General features: G+C 30.4%; 1 protein-coding gene across 1 annotated transcript; it reads right to left on the bottom strand.

The window, feature by feature from the left end:
* Positions 1-67: 67 nt before the first annotated feature.
* Positions 68-6,542, bottom strand: LOC137823183 (uncharacterized). The gene is made up of 5 exons (XM_068628344.1): positions 6,366-6,542; positions 3,632-5,995; positions 2,164-2,284; positions 1,263-1,313; positions 68-1,169 (listed from the first exon to the last, which is right to left on the bottom strand). Exons 2-5 carry the CDS (start codon positions 5,947-5,949, stop codon positions 210-212), a joined length of 3,450 nt encoding a protein of 1,149 aa, XP_068484445.1. The 5' UTR covers positions 5,950-5,995; positions 6,366-6,542; the 3' UTR covers positions 68-209.
* Between the last annotated feature and the right edge of the window lie 10,410 nt (positions 6,543-16,952).

Raw genomic sequence — 16,952 nt, 5'->3', positions numbered from 1 at the left:
AAGTAAAGCATGTAAAATTGTTTTGTCCCTCGCAAAGCGGAACATATACTGTCGGGAAACAAAAACAGGAGAAAAAAGGTATTTGTTTAATCTACGAGGTATTGATGCTACAAAAAAAATAGCTCGACACCTTACAATAAGCTTACATAGTACAGATACAAAAGACATTAAAAAAATTAAAAGAGGACTGAAGTTTATAGCGAAAGAAACTAATATCCCCTACTTCTAGACACATTTTGAGGCCAGGTAGTGCCTTGCGCAGGCGCTCCGTAGGGCGGAGCACCTCTTGGCTGTAGGTTGGTACCCTGAGGAGAAGGAACCCACTGAGGGTCAAAATTTCTTTGGCTATGAGCCACATTCATGGGGGGTTGCAGGTATTGTGGTGTCACAATAGGCTGTTGTTGTGAACCCGGAAATGATTGATTCAAAATGTGCGGTCGAAGATGAAAGTTGTGCATTGTCTGTTGCGGAAGAAACTGATTCTGCTGGGAGGTTTGGGGCTGCCATTCAGGTATGTCATCATCATCATCGTTCCATGGTTGAATTGTCCCCCCAAATTTATCCTGCCAGTTTACTGAAGGTGCACTTGGTTTGTTTTGCCCATATTTGTATACGAGTTCCCTCATTTGTTCTACAGGGCGTGCTGGTGGTGGGGCTGGGTTAACTGAGTGTAATGTAACCATATTTGGTAGTTCCTTTGGCTTTTGGGCCAAGTGTGGTGGAATCGAACTGCTGGAGAAATTAAACTCTGGCAGATCATCCTCAACTCGGGCAGCTGGTGGCCCAAATCCAGGAGGAACTTCATCATCATCGTCATCATTCTCATTCTCAATGGTCTTAAAGTCCGTATGGGGTACTGCTTTATGGGTGGAATTGGCATTCACATTTATATCTTGCTGTCTCCTACTAAAGTATTGTTGTCTTTTAGAGCTATGTTTGTGGTGTGTAGCAGTGGTAGGTGATATAGACGAAGTTAAATTAGTTTTTCTCCATACAATAATACCAATTAGACCATTATCAATAGAATTAACTGCCTCAATTTGTTCCTTTGGAAGTATGTTGCTGAGCATTTCAACTGTTTTCTTATGAGGTGGGCAAAAGTAAAGTTCTACTCCATGCACAGGCTCGGCAAATCCTACTCTCTCGTCCGAAATATACGAGTCAGCCACCTGCAAGCAAAGGTATAGTTTCTTATTATAAAAAAAAAAATCAGCGTCTATTTAGAGATCAGAACCAAACTAAACTAACATAATTATCATTACCTCACGGAGAGTTGATTGCTCGTCCAACTCTTTGGAAAGGAAATGTGAAACCTGCAATGCAAAGAAACTTTTTAATTTTATTTAGCTCAGAAAGAAAGTGACGAGACAGTTTCTCATTAGTTACACAGATTTCCTTCAGAAAAGGTAAAACATCAAACCGAAAGTGATCTAATTCAGCTATTCAGCGTATTCAAATCAGTTAGCCACGCTGGTGTACATTTATTAGATGTTACGACACCTTCTTTATGGTCCCAAGCATCTCATCGAATCACAGTAAGTTTGGTCTTCCACTAAAAATAAAAGAATTTTTGGGAGACTTTTCGCATTATTTTTAATACAGAATTCTTTCTTCATTTCTTTACCCCATTTTTCATCGTGTCAAAATATTATTAATATTGAAATTTTCTTAGCATATCGCCCAAATTTTCTTGGCACGACTCCTAGACAATCGAAGAAACTTAGTTCCAGCCACCAGAAATCGTACATTATATTTACCAAAAATCAATTCAATCTCGTAATACATATTCTAACAGGTACAATTTTTCAAAAGCTACTTGTGTATTCAATTTCCACCACCGTAGCAACACATTTTCATGGTTTCATTACTTGTCACTGCCAAGAAAACCTCAACCTGCCAGTACCCCACCAATAAGTGATCATTTCTCATGCACAATCCCCCACCACTTCACTGCCCCCTTTATCCCATCGGCAAGGGAAAAGAAGCAGAATAATTGTATACCTCAAGATACTTTAAATTAAACAAGTGGTTAAAAAATTAAGTACCATCAAATTGCAACATATTTCCCCCATTTTTAATCATTTCTTTCTGTATGGATGGTGGTGAGATTAACAGACAATATTCAAACAAAACTCTAGCACAAGAAAAGGAAACTTGTGATACCATGATTGCACGACTCCTAGACAATCGAAGATCTTGAAGAAATTTCTCGAATGCATCTAGTCGAACCCTTCCCTTGATCTCGAGAAACCCAGGCCAGTCTTTAGCTGCAGTTTTCTCGCCACTTCACAAAGAATTATAATGTAAGATCAGTAAAAATCACTGAAAATAAGTATTAATTCTCTTGAACAGCACAAATAAAGTTCAAAACTATATTTTCCAATATAAATAAATAGTGACAAGTAGTCCACCACCCAAACCCATCCAACACTAAAGATAATACAGTCCAGTTATCAAAAGGGTTGCTCATATACGGAAGTAATACAAACCAAAACCTAAGCAAACAAACTAAAAATTTATTAAACCAAAACCTAAGCAAACAAACTAAAAATTTATTAAACCAAAAACCAATTTATCTTCTTGGATAAGATTGAGTTTCAAATCTAAATTGAAAAAACAATCAAAACCAAACTTATATAAACTTACATAACTTTAATTATAAATTTTCCAAAGAATTCATACTTGGAGAAATATATTAACTTATTATTTCAATCTTGTCATAATTGCAGCTCAATTTGAATGCAACTTTTTTGCTCCAGTGAGAACAACAAACCACATTATGTAACGTACCAACTTCTAAAGCAAAATTAGAAGTAGGCTTAACAAAAAATTTAATCACTAATGCCAAATGAAATTGGAAACAATGGAAGCAAAAGTGAATCGGGAAGGTATAGATGGTTCCAATTTGCAATATCAACTGGGAAACAAGATATACATGAGAGGAAGTGGCATGTTTGTTCAAATAATTAAATTCAAAGTCAAAACTTGCAAAATGGCCCAGTCCACTTTACAAAGGGCCATTCTATACGGGCAGATTAATACCTTCCATATAATTGGCCTGTTTGTTTAACCTTAGAAAAAATAATTTCATGATTCAGATATTTTTTTCAAAAAAATAAAAAACTGTGAACCTTAACTTCTGATAAAAGACTAAAACACTAAGACAACTTCTTTTGAATTTTTGTTTTATTAATATAAAAAAGTAATTACTATAAAACTTAATTAAAAATCCTTTAATTAAAGAAGTGTCCTTTAAAAAATAAACCACAAATGTGTCCATCATTCATCTCTTTACTACACAGTTTAAGTTGCTTCATATGCTAGATGAAAATAATGACACTATCCAATTAATGATCTTCCCTATAAATTAACTTATAAATCCTTTAATTAAAGAAGTGTGCTTTAAAAAATAAAACACAAATGGGTCCATCATTAATCATTCACCTCTTTACTACACAGTTTAAGAATATTTGCTTCATTTGCTAGATGAAAAGAATGAAACTATCCAATTCATGATCTTCACTATGTCGTGAAAAAAATGGAACAATCAAAACCCATATCATCCATGCATTAAAGTTCACAGCTAAGTAAAAACTTATCATGAAGATAGACTCAAACATTAGTATACTACCTCTTATAGAAGCTTATGACGGACTGAGTGGTAGATATATTTGGTTGAAGCATTCCCTCCCAGAGGCATTCACCCTTAGTGGGCACGGCATCCTTCAAATACCTATTATCAGTACCATATCTCCCTTCCGCATGAACCTGATTGCCTTTGAACTCGGTATCGCTGGATGCAGGCTTCACATCATCAATTGACCTTTCCTTGGTACGACTGTCAGTTGACTTCATGTAAGCTTGACTCCCGCTGTATCCCATATCAGAAGAAATGGTCCCAGATTCAGCATCAGCCTTTTTCTCCTTTTCAGCATCTGAATTTACACATGTGCTTTGAAACTTGTCAGGAGTGACAACAGCTTGCTCATTTGGAGTTAAATCAGAAGATTTTGATCTAGATCTAACCCCAGAATCATCCTTGTCTAAAGGAGGTGTCACTTTCCCAGATTCTAGCCGTAAATTTTCAAACGGTGGCTCAGAATGGAGAGATTCCATGAATTCATCGAGGGAGACAATTGGTGGAAGAAAATCAGGGTCCTTCAATGCATCATCAGTCATAAGCCCCTGCATGGGATCAGTCCCGTCGTTGGACGAAATGGTAATGGAAAATGTATCATCCTTCTGTAAACTGTGCTTCTCGGCATCAATGTTCACGTCAGGTTTTGAAGAAGTGCCTTCCACATCCTTTATTGCTGTTTGGCTTCTAGCCACTGAAGTTGTGCCACCAGAAACCTCCTCCACGGATACATTGTCTTCATGTTCAACTTCCACTTGAAATTCACCTTTATGAGTCTTCTTGACCAAACGTCTAAAATCAACATCTGAATTAGGTAAAACCACCATTTGAGCAAGCTCCTCAGCTTTGGCTATACGCCACTGAGAGAGCTCTTTTGAAGCAAGTTCCTCTGCAGTCATGGAACATAATTGTTCAGGAGGAATTTGACCAAACATAACCCTTTCTCTAAGCTCAGGGTTATTGCGATCTTTTAAATTAAATAAAAGGGACCTCCCTTTCTCTTTGTACTTCTTATTCACACCTCCAAACAGTTTGAATAGTTCAGATTCTATTTTTGATGCCAAAAGTTCAGGTAAAGGGACCTCCTCCCTACAACCTCCACCAGTTTCCTCAGGTTCTGATCTCTGCGTTATATTAGTTTGACTTTCCCTTTGATTTCCCACGTCCACCATATCAGATAATACCCAGGAAAGACCATTTCCCTGCAAAAGATCATCTTTCATAAAGAAACTGTCACTAAAAGGAACATCATCAGTGGTCAAAGTGTAACATGATTGGAAATCTTGCTTATCACAGTTCAAGACTTGCATGGAAGTCAGTATGCTTTCATTGTTAGATGCATTTGTGGATCCTGCTTCATAGTCCTTGTACTTTTCTGGAAAATCTTCTTTGAATGATGTACTCTGCATGTGCTCTCTCTCCACCCGGCCAACTGAATCAGCCTCAGCAAAAGAGGAATTAACTGGTTGAGAAATACTTTGCTCCAGTGGAGCATTGATGGATGTAGGTGTTGATCCAGAACATTGAGAGTTGTTCTCTATTTTACCTTGAGTATTAGTAGCGTCATCAATTGCTGTATTATTGTTAGGGATCTGAGGTTTACCTTGCTGAGAAACCAAGGCCAGAGCAGCAGCTAATGACTCTCTCATCTTGGACCTAACACTTTCAGATGATTCGGTTTGAGCCTTGGAGGACTGCTTGATCTGGGTATTCTGAATTTTAGAATTCACAGACCGAGGTGTCCCAGCTTTACTGGCAGTGGTATCCAACTGTGTTTTTCTCTTACTAGAAGGTGCCGAATGCTGTGTTCTGGAGGCATTTGACAGGGATTGCATCTGCGGAGAACCTCTATTTGATGCATTAGGTACTTGCTGCAACCAAGGTCTGTTTCCCATTTGTGCAAGCCGCTTGTTAAAGGAACTACTGGATGATAGTTCCGGTGGTGCCTTGCGCTTGGGAGTTGTTATCTGCTGCTGAGGCCCTGCGCTATTTGGAAGCCTCCCCATTTGCATGGACTGTCTGTTAGAGGAAAGAATTTGATGCCTTTCTGGATTACTCGCTAGTTCTTCTACTAGCCCACTCTGCATGCTCGAAAGGGGCATGCCCTGAGACCTAGATTCACCAGGCACAGCTCTCAATAACCCAACATGTTCATTTGAGATTCCCATAGGCTGTGACACAATATCACTGGACACGGGACCCAAAATCCCCATTTCCATCTGTCTCCCTGACGAATCAACCTTGTTCATAATCGGCTCCAACCGAGCCATTTGCATACTGGGTATGGGCTCTGAAACCAGATTGTTGGACATTCCCGACCAGTACCATTAACCATAAATTTAACAAAAACACCTGAAACTGAAACAGTTCACGAAACATCACAAACCCTTGATCAATAGACAACCAAACAAGTCACGAAACAAATAAACAACAGATATCTAATCCACCCCAAGAGTTGAATCAATCAATTCCACAATGGAACCCAACACCAGAGCACCCGATGAAATTAGATTTCAAACCACGATTGATTAATTAATTGACAAAAGCTTTAATTGAATAAAAGCTAAAGAGAACAACACGTTCCAATTTTCCCATAGATAAATTTCAGCAATTCAATTGAATGTCGTACGAACGGAAGAAGTATTATGAATGGTAGAAACAAGTGTTACAAGCGAGAAAAGTAGAAAACCAATCGATAGAAAGAAAGGAATAGAGAATTACGACATACCTGGAAGAAGCAACGTTGCGATGAAGTGAAGGAAAGTGGTATGTATGAGCGGCGCTGAAAGCTGAGTGCAACAGTGAAAACCCTAAGAAGATGTTGAAGGGAGAAAGAGAAAAGAGGATAACGAAGATACCCGTAGAAATAAACAAGTCACACAATATTAACCCCATCTCAACTTCCTGATTCTTTCAGAAGTTTACCCTTAAAACGCATCGTTCCATTGTCTTCTCTATTCCTTTTTTTATTTTTTTAAATAAAAAACTTACCAAAGTATTATATATTATTACATTATAAATTATACCTAGATTTAAATTAAATATTTTCTGCAGTGCATTAAATTTAAATAAAATTTATAGTTTAAAATAAATCAAAATAAAGTATAAATTTAATTTTTTTAATTATGTGATAATTTATAAGGACGTAACAATTTATAAAAAAAAGATAATAATTACAATATTACATTATAAATTATATCTAGTTTTAAATTAAATATTTTCTGTAGTGCATTAAATTTAAATAAAAATTATATTTTGAAATAAATAAAAAATAAAGTATATATTTAACTTTTTAAAATATGTAATAATTTATAAGTACGTAACAATTTAAAAAAAAGATAATAATTATAATATTAATATTTTTGAAGGGTAAAATAAATACATCAAATTTATAAACTAAATAAAAATATCTCGCCATATATATTTTGTATGGCTAGTTGTTTTTCTAGCCATGCCTTTTTATATGTGACTCTATACCCCAATGATGACTTCATGTGCGCTATTATAGTTGACATTGGTGTGGAAGGGTTAGCTTGGATGATTTCATGAATGCTTTGTGCAATCATTTGATGCCCCAACTTATTATGGTATTGTGAGATCATAGGGGATACACAGGTGTGAACACCTTCCAACTTCATAATTTTCCACAATTGATTCTTGGTTCGCAAAATCACTCTACACCTCCATGCGCAATCATCATGAACACATCGAACTAGGAGTCTTGATTGATTTGATGATGACACCTTGTACATGCAATGATTGATAATGTGGAAACGATTTATGGCATCTTGAGCTTCTTCCTTGGTGTTGAATTGTTGCCCAACAAAAAAGTGTCTATGGAGAATACACTATTGTGTCACGATCAAAGGCATTACCAAATATTGGGTCATACATAGGTGGTTCAGGTGGAAAGTGCAAAAAAATGCTCCGGTGGGACATAGGATGAGTTATGTTCATGTTGTAGATTGTTTGTATGGTGTGCATGTGGTTCTTCTGACTCCTCGTCATCATCAGCTGCAAGTATTTCGTCTTCATCCTCACTAAAAGGATTGAAGACTTCATCGGGAAGACCAACACCCCCATGCTTTTGTGGTGGTTCTTGAGCGAGTTGTTGATTTTCGTGTTCACATAGGCTGATATATGGACCATTTAATAGTTGGGTATATGACTGAATGTCTTTTTCCCATTCCCCAAGATGTTGATGGGTGGGTTCATTCACATATAATGAGAAAGGGTGTGGTGCTTCATGGGACAATAGTTGTGTTAGGTGGTGGTATGAAGGTTGAACTTCTTGTGATGGTTCAAAATGAATGTTTAGTGAAGGAGAGGAGTGTGTGGGTTGACATTGTGTTGATGGAGATGCAAACCTCTCAAATGTGACGTACACTTCGGGTTTGGTTTGTAGTTGAATGGAGTCGTAGATGCCAAAGAACGCCTCAACATCATCATCCTCAGTCATCTCGATGGCGGTGTAATGACTTACCCATCCACCAAGTCTAGTCGGGTAGGAGAAGTGAAATGTTGTGACCCTTTCTTCTGCTTCCCTATGTAGTTTTTCAATCATGACTTCTTTCATTCTTGGTAGGGTCATTCCCCTTTTGATAACAACAACTTTTGGTGTCATAGAACTGAATGTACATCCTTCAATGTGACATTCTTTCATTGATCCATCATAGTGAACAATGACATATAATGAAGTCATTTGTTGACAACAAACAAAATGTTGGGTGTGTAATACAAAAGGAAAGATGGAGAAATCAAAGATGTTGGTGTGACATACTTATTTAGTATCGCCTTATATCTCTTATCTTTATCTTGTTTATATATATATATATATATATATATATATATATTTTATCTTTTATCTTTATCTTATTTTGTTTTACCTTTATTTTATATCTTTTTTGTTTTTAGTTATTATTATTTTTTCTGTCATTCTTTATTTATTTGTGTTTCTCTTTTTATTATTATGTCCACTACTAATTAATACTGACTTTGGTTTTTTTATAATTATCTAATGTATTTTTTACTTAAAATTAACATAATTACATCATCAATAATATTAGAAATAAATACTAATTTATGTTTATAGATTAAAATTTTATGTTGTTGTAATGTTTAATTTTTATTTTTTTCATTCTTAAAAAATTAATTTTAAAATATTTTTTTTTTAATTTTATAAAAACTCATTTCTTTATTCATTAATTATATTTCTAACTATTTTAAACATTAAAAATATTTTTTTAATGGAAAATTAAAATTATCAGTTTTTTTTTTTACTTTTAAAATGGTGATAGATAGAAAAATAAAAACAAAAGAGTTATAGATAAGAAAATAAAAAAAAAATTGTGCTAGATGAAAAAATAAAAATTTAAATAGTAATATATGAGAAATTGAGTCTCAATACGTTAATCTTATAATTCTTTTATAAATAATATTATTGTTATTAGAAAAAAAACAAGAATGTCGTCGTACCTATCATACAATATTTTTCAATATGTTTTCTTATAATTTTTTAGAAATAAACAAATAAAATTATTTTTTTATGTAATTTTATTTATTAAAAAATATAACATAATTAAAAAAATTAGTATATACTATAATAAAATTATGTTATAATAAAAATGTTTAATTATATAGAATTAATTTCTCTAAATACTTACAGTTTAATTTAATTATATTTAGAATGTTGGTAGTTTTTTTTAATCTACATATTATATTTTTCTTCCTTTATTTTTACTTTACTGTATTTTAATTTCTTTATTTTTCATTATTTGGCATCAGTGAATTTTATATTATGATTTTAAAATATTAGATAAAATAAAAATTAATTTATATATATATATGATTTTTTAAATCACCATTACATATTCTTATATTTAAAATGTTAATTAAATTTACATTATAATAAAAAAATAATTATTAAATCAAATATTTTAACATCTATTTTTTAATTTACATAATTCTCTTAATTTTTATCTTTTCTTAATTTTGTTATAAAAATTACATCAACACCTTTTATGCAATAAATATATATATATATAACTATTACAATACAGATTAAGAGTTTATGCATTTGTTTATGTACGTACACTAGTCATACTAGTTACTAACTATTCATATATTCATTTATATTTATAATACAATGGTTTCCTTTCAATCCTGAGTATTTTTGTTGCTTTCATCTCAATTATAGTGATTGTATATGTATTTATAGTCTTAGTAAAGACTCGTTAAGTATTTTTCTATGAGAAACTAACATCTAATCCACACTTCTAGGATTAGTGTAAGTCCAAATATTCAATATTGTGTATTTGTAGCGGATCATGGTGTGTATAAACTTCTTATTCAATTACCACTTAATCTCTTAGTCTATCTGACTTAGAGATCATAAGTGAAGTTAAAAAAAATCGTTTAAAACATAGGTTTTCATACTTAATGTATCATCAAACAACATCTCATATATTATTTCAAATGTATGATATCAATTTCATACAATATCATCCATATACATTATATTTTACTCATATACAAGGTCTATCAATCACGCATACATCTTTTAAGATTTTTCCAATACATCACACATACCATTTAAAAATTTCACAATTCAATCGACTATAGAAATTAATATTCATTTTATATTTTTATACAAAATATTTATATATAATTCAATTAATTAAAGAGATAATAAGAAAAAAAAGATAAAAAATTATCATTTTTGCTAGCTTGAGTCAAAATATCTCGCTTGAGCAAAAATGATTTTTGCAAGCGAGAATTGCCTTACATAAGCAAAAATTATTTCACTTGAGCAAAAAATTATTCCCTTAAGCAATAATTGGCTCGGGACTAAGTTTAGTTGTAGTGAAATCTTTGTCTGAGAGAGAATATCATAAATTAAGTGACCTAACAGACTTAATTCAAAATCTTCATCCAAAATCAATGCTCCAAACCATTCATAATATAATTCACAACATTAAAAAACTTATTTAACATAAAAAAAAACAACACTTAAACATTAAACTATCAAAATCTAATATTTATACATGTTCAAAGAGCATATAATTAAACAATTTCATCAAATAACATTCTTGTAAGATAAATTTAAACTTAGGACCGTGTCCCTCCACACCCGATCTTTTAGTCTAAGGTATTATTGAAAATCTAAAGCTAGTCTCCCTTGCCTGAATTGCTTGTTTTTCAAACAACCTTCCATAGTCTTGTTCAGTTTGGATAAGTTTCAAGTTATGAGGACCTATTGAAAATTATTCAAACAAAACAAAAATCTAATATATAAATAAATAAGTTGAGATAATTAATTTTTCTAATTGACCCTCTAATATTGATGATTAAATTTTAAGAAAAGACATAGAGTAAATGATTTTTACTTTGTTTAAGAATCTATTTAGAAAAGATTGATCTTCAACTCTTTAACTACAATGAAGTGTGACCAAATTCAAAACTAAAAAAAGAAGGAAGAAGAACACGATAAGAGATTTTGATTTAAAAATATTATTTAGAGTGGAGTAAGAAAAAAGTTTTTATAAAAAAAATATCCACTATATTTTAGGTGGATCATACCCTCTTAAATATATAATTAATTAATTTATAGATATATAATATTATATATGTATATATATATTTAAATAACAATTGTACACTAAAACATTTTTTTAATTAATTTAATCCGAATATATATATATATATATATATAATTTTAATTGATTCATGAAAAAGATTATACTCACAACAACTCTAAAAAATTATTTAATAACACTTATTATTAGAGGATGAATTATTTTATTACACTTAAATTCTTGCTCTGCACGTTACACGCGTTATTTTAACTTTTTACACGTTATTTTAATTATCAATTTCATCAAGAGATATTAAATTTGAGGTAAATTTTATGTTAAAATATTTTATTATAAATAAATAAGTAACTGAAAATAGTAATAAATAAATACACTAACAGTTGTTCAGTGATAAGAATGTAACTAATTTAGTTGTTTTCAAAATAACGCTTTCAAATAGTAATTAATATATTTTTCATATACAAAAGGTTTTTTATTTGTTGATGGTATAAAAATATTTATAGATAATACATAATTTTTTTTTTTCTATAAAATAGAATAAATAAATATAAATGGTAAATGCTAAAAGATATTTAAAGAAAAATGTTATTAAAAATTATTAAATACTATAATTTAATTATTCATTTTATCTTTGAATATTTTAAAAATATATTTTCATGACCTACTTCCCTTAATTAAAGTAACAGCCATTATAATAACTATAATAAAATAAGAACCAAATTTTTAGTTTTGATTTCAATTTCTTTCCCTTGGAAACCAAATTGTTATAATACTGAAAGTTCTCCTCTGCATGACAAATATTTATGGTTGCATAAGCTTCTTATTATGTAAACCTCATATTTATTCTCATATAAATCGTCAACTAATTCAAAAAATGTTTCTTCACATAGACAAATTAAATGAGATTTTTTGTTTAAATTTTGTTCTTTAAATAGAAGACATATTTTTTTTTATCAGCGGTAGTTTCATTCTTTTTTAAATTTCCATGTATTCCATTTTCTTAATGAATAATTACACTTTGTAATATAAGAATAGTAATTTGTTATAACTATTTTGTCATTAATATAGTGGGAATAAATACTTCAAGTAAAGAAATTTAGGAAGTATAACTTTTATTATATTATGTAAATAAAAGGATAATGGAAAACACATTTGTTAGAATAAAAATACAATACTTTATAGTTTTGATTAAGTACTTAAACTAATTAATCAAACATGAAGTAGCATATGACAAAATGTTAAAGAAAGAAGAGTAGATAATGTAAGTGCTTTGTCTAATAAGACAATGATGATTAGACGATAAAAGTACCGTGTAGACCAACCAAAACGTCTGACTCTTGAAATGTGAATATCAAACGTTTAAGTACAATCAAAGACCAAGTTGACACATTCATGGAAACATTCCTAAAGCTTGAGTCTATATTATAGAGAATGTCTTTTACATCTATCCCATGAAGTTTTGCACCAAACAAACAACATTAAAAATTATCTTAGGAGTATAGTTGAAGCTACAACATTCACCATCTCTTATACACCAATTATTTTCAACCCTTACAACAACTAATTATCTTGTACGATATGCACTTTTAACCATTGTTTGATTCAAACAGTTTTGCTACCAAGAAAGACAAGTATTGGCAGCTATTGTGTAAAGAAGATAAGAAGAAGGCGATGAAGAGAATTCAAAGCTACTTAACGACTAGAAAAAAAAAATGAAACGACTACTTTTTTCAATATTATAAGAAGACATGCTTCAAGGAGAAGAACAAAGAAGTGAGTCATAATTTCATAGTGCTGAAACTTTGTCAAATATTTTGTGTCTTAAAACTTTGTAAGAACACCAATTGTGTTCATCTTGGTGAACTAGTAAGAGAGCTTAACTTTGTATACGTCGAAAGACGTTACTCTCCTTAATAAGCTAAGAAAGTGATTTGTTGATCCCTTAAACCTTGTGATTGTGTAATTTAGGAGTGAATTGTCAAAAGAATACTTAGTTAAGTCAAGAGTGGCTGGGAGCCAAAAAAATACTCTAGTTAAGCAAGAGTGATTTGTTGAACCAGAAGTGGGTTGGGAAAAAAATACTTGTTTGTACTTTGCAGCGTGAGTTTGTATAGTGAAACTTATCTCGTTGATAAAAAACTAGACGTAGTTTATGTGATTAGATAAATCAATATAAAAATATTGAGTATCTCTTTCTTCTTCAATCTTTTACATTGCATGTTATTATTGTTTAGGGTTTACAACTAACTAAAAAAAGAAAAAAAATCAACTAATGAAGAGTTTTTAACCTCTTACCTTATATGAAACTCCATTACTGTGTTATTTAATTCCTGCTTTTCACAGTATCATATCAATAAATAAGATATTTCTATTAATTTAAAGAGTAGTAGTATAGGGACAATTTTTGTAGCTGTACAAACTGTGTATATGATTGTGTGTATATAAATTACATTAGGGTTAAGGATACCTTTGCAAATGTACAAATTGTGGATATATGATGATGTGTATATAAATTACATTTAGACGAAGTATTGTCAGAGATCAAATCATTCTCAACCATTTTTAACCATGATGTTGATTGATATATTCTTTAAAGATTGATCTAATTATGTTTTCATCAACCTCACTCTTGCAAAGGGGTATAAAATATTTATCTTCAACAACTTATCAACAAAGTCTTTGTGAGAAATATGAGAAGAAGACCATTCTCATAACTCATAATTATTTTCATGCACAAAATCCAATACCACAATCAAGTTCTATAAGAAAAGATAATTTATCACGAAAAAAGCAAAGATATTATCACAAAATAAATAATAAATAGATAAAGTTTCAATAAAACATAAAAATCAGTTATAAGAGCCTAATTTAGAGAAACTTAAGAATTAAAATTTTAATCTAAGATATGAAAAATGTAGTAAGTAATACGATACTCTAATTTACAATAATCAATATTGATTCCAAAATTATAGAAAATAAAATAAGAAAAATTGGTTCAGAGCAAAACATAAAAAAATGAACATTTGAAAAAAATAAATGAACCTCCTATTTAATTTCAAATTGCAAATTAATGAGTTACTAGTAACCCATAAAAACTTACTATCATTTTCACAATATCAATGATTACAAAAAATAAACAGATAATTATAATATTTTGTTATACAACTACCAAAAATTGTTAAAAATGGCAAACAATGTCCGTACAAAATAAATTGTTAATTACCTAAAGGGTTGAGCATATATGTACAAGGATTTCTCAAGATTTATGGGAGGGAAAAGTTTCATAACAGTTTAAGAAACAAAATATGAAGAATTTAAACACACATACATTAAAAGTCCAAACTATTCCATCCATGGACAAATTTGAAAAGTCTAGTTTTATGAGAAGTGTGTTTTCTGTTGAAAAAAATATATATTTTTACACAAATGGCAATGATGTTGCTAGATAATAGATAAACAAATGTATCAATGCTATAATGTTAAAGTTTTATTGAAGCATAAAAAAATTGATTATTGCATAGTACTTACTATATATTCTCCAAATATTTTTTTTTTTAAATTCCTACAACCACAACTTTATCTTCACCAAACACTAAGTTGTTTTCCTCTTTATTTTTTTTATTTTTTTTTTCACTTTGAACTTGTAAATTGGAACAACATAGATTGTTTTAGAGGTTGCAATAGCAGATTTGTATCATATCTCAAAAACGAAAATCATACAAGGCAAACAACAACAAATTGTTGCATATAAAGTGAAGGGCATAACATAATTGATATACAATTAAAAGTAAGAAACACTACCCATAAGAAAAAAAAAACCAACTATAATTTTAAGATTCTAACAAATATGAAGATATGTGTTTGGTTATGCTTTTTTTTTTAGAAGAATGAAGAAGTTCAAATACATCTGGAATTGATACAAATGAAGAACAACAAAAATGTTAACCTAGAACCTACTTCACATCACAACAATGGTTCAAAATTAAAATGTATCATTCACGAATAATTCTAAAATGATTTTTTTTCTCTCTTGAAATAGTTTGGTTATGCTTATTTTGAATAAATAATAATTGTGTTTTTTCTAGTTTGATTAAAGCTTTTAAAAAATAAACTATATTGGCATTTAATTTACAAAGTACACATTACATCTGAAAGTTATTAAGAGGTTATACTTGGAAAAGTTAGGTGCATTAATTATATATAAATGTCCTCCAAAAATCCATACATTTCCAACAACAAACCACATAATAATAATAAAAAAAAATTACAATAATTTTGTAGTATTTCATAAGTACCTTAAATACACTAAATAAGTTTAGACAGGCTTATCAACTTCATAAGTTATTTCTAAACCAAGCAATAGGTATTAATGATTAAATTTTCAAAGAATGATCTCTCAAACAAAAAAAATAAACTTAATTATTTCTTTAACCGTTATAGCTCTCCTGTTTTGTAATTTTTTTAGGCTATAATAATATCACATGATCTCAATAATGCCATTTCCATACAAACCTCAAAAGAAGATGCAACTTCTAAATTTCTAACTACACAAAAAAGTTATGTAATGTGAATGAGTAACAATAAGACTTTATTCATTCTTAGCAAGTTCAATCAACACGAGGAATGTTGATTCACATTAATATAGCATCTAACATTGAAACTAAAACAATGAATGTAATTTATAAATAAAGCATTTCATAACTGTCATAATTAAATTAAATTAAAAGGGAAACATATTTAATCTACAAAACAATTAAATACAAAGAATAAATATTCAAATCAAAACCTTCATGTGTAATACCTTGGTGCCTGAGGCTAGAATTTAAAACACCAAAATCCACATTGTTGGCAAACTTATAATGAGGAGAGGGAGAAGTTGGAAGGTCTTAAACTCCCCCATGATGTCAATGACATGGTGAGCGGGGCGTGCCATCAACAAGGGACGAGTGTTTAGAGGACCTTTAAAATGTAATTACGATGAGACAATGTCCATATAATTTTTTTTACCAAAGGAAACATGGAGTTCACAAAAAGCATTACAATAATAATTCTCAATCATCTTTCTTCAACTTGACCAACTACCATCTATCAAGAAGTCATGTATGTTTCAAATTCATTTACAGGAATCACAACAAAAATCACACGCACATATTGATATGTTAAATTATAATATCAACCACACAATGAATTAGTGAATGATGGCAAATAGTATGTTAAAGTTAGATGGAATAGTAGTAAAACAAGAGAAGGAAAAATGAAAGAAAGAAATCAACTAATTATATTATTATTTGTATTATGGGAGAAAAAAGAGCATTAACACATTGATTCGTATTAAAAAAAGAATAAACTCGATGAATAATTAAAATTTTAAATCAAAACAATTGAAATTAAATAAGTGGTAAAAGAAAAAAAATATATGATAAAGGAAGAGTAAAAGGAATGAGGGAAAATGGATGAAATGTGTGTGGCAAGACACCCCTTTGTCTTCAATGGAAAGGGTAAAGGAAAAGCATGAACCAATCATGAACAAGTTAATTCCTTCTTTTTCTTTCAAATTTGTTATTGGTATAGTGCCTCATAAATTCCTAATTTGTAATATTATATTTTTTTCACTTCTTTTTTATCTTTATTTTTATTTTGCTCTCTCTATCCTAATTCTTCTATCGTTAGTTAGATGTTTCAATTGGTTTGTTTAAATTAGAAAATTATTAGATTGATTAGAT

This window comes from Phaseolus vulgaris, chromosome 9 (genome assembly GCF_051622355.1).
Source record: "Phaseolus vulgaris cultivar YP4 chromosome 9, ASM5162235v1, whole genome shotgun sequence".
Lineage (NCBI taxonomy): Eukaryota > Viridiplantae > Streptophyta > Magnoliopsida > Fabales > Fabaceae > Phaseolus > Phaseolus vulgaris.
The sequence above is the reverse complement of the archived record's forward strand: the minus strand, read 5'-3'. Positions and strand labels throughout refer to the sequence as shown.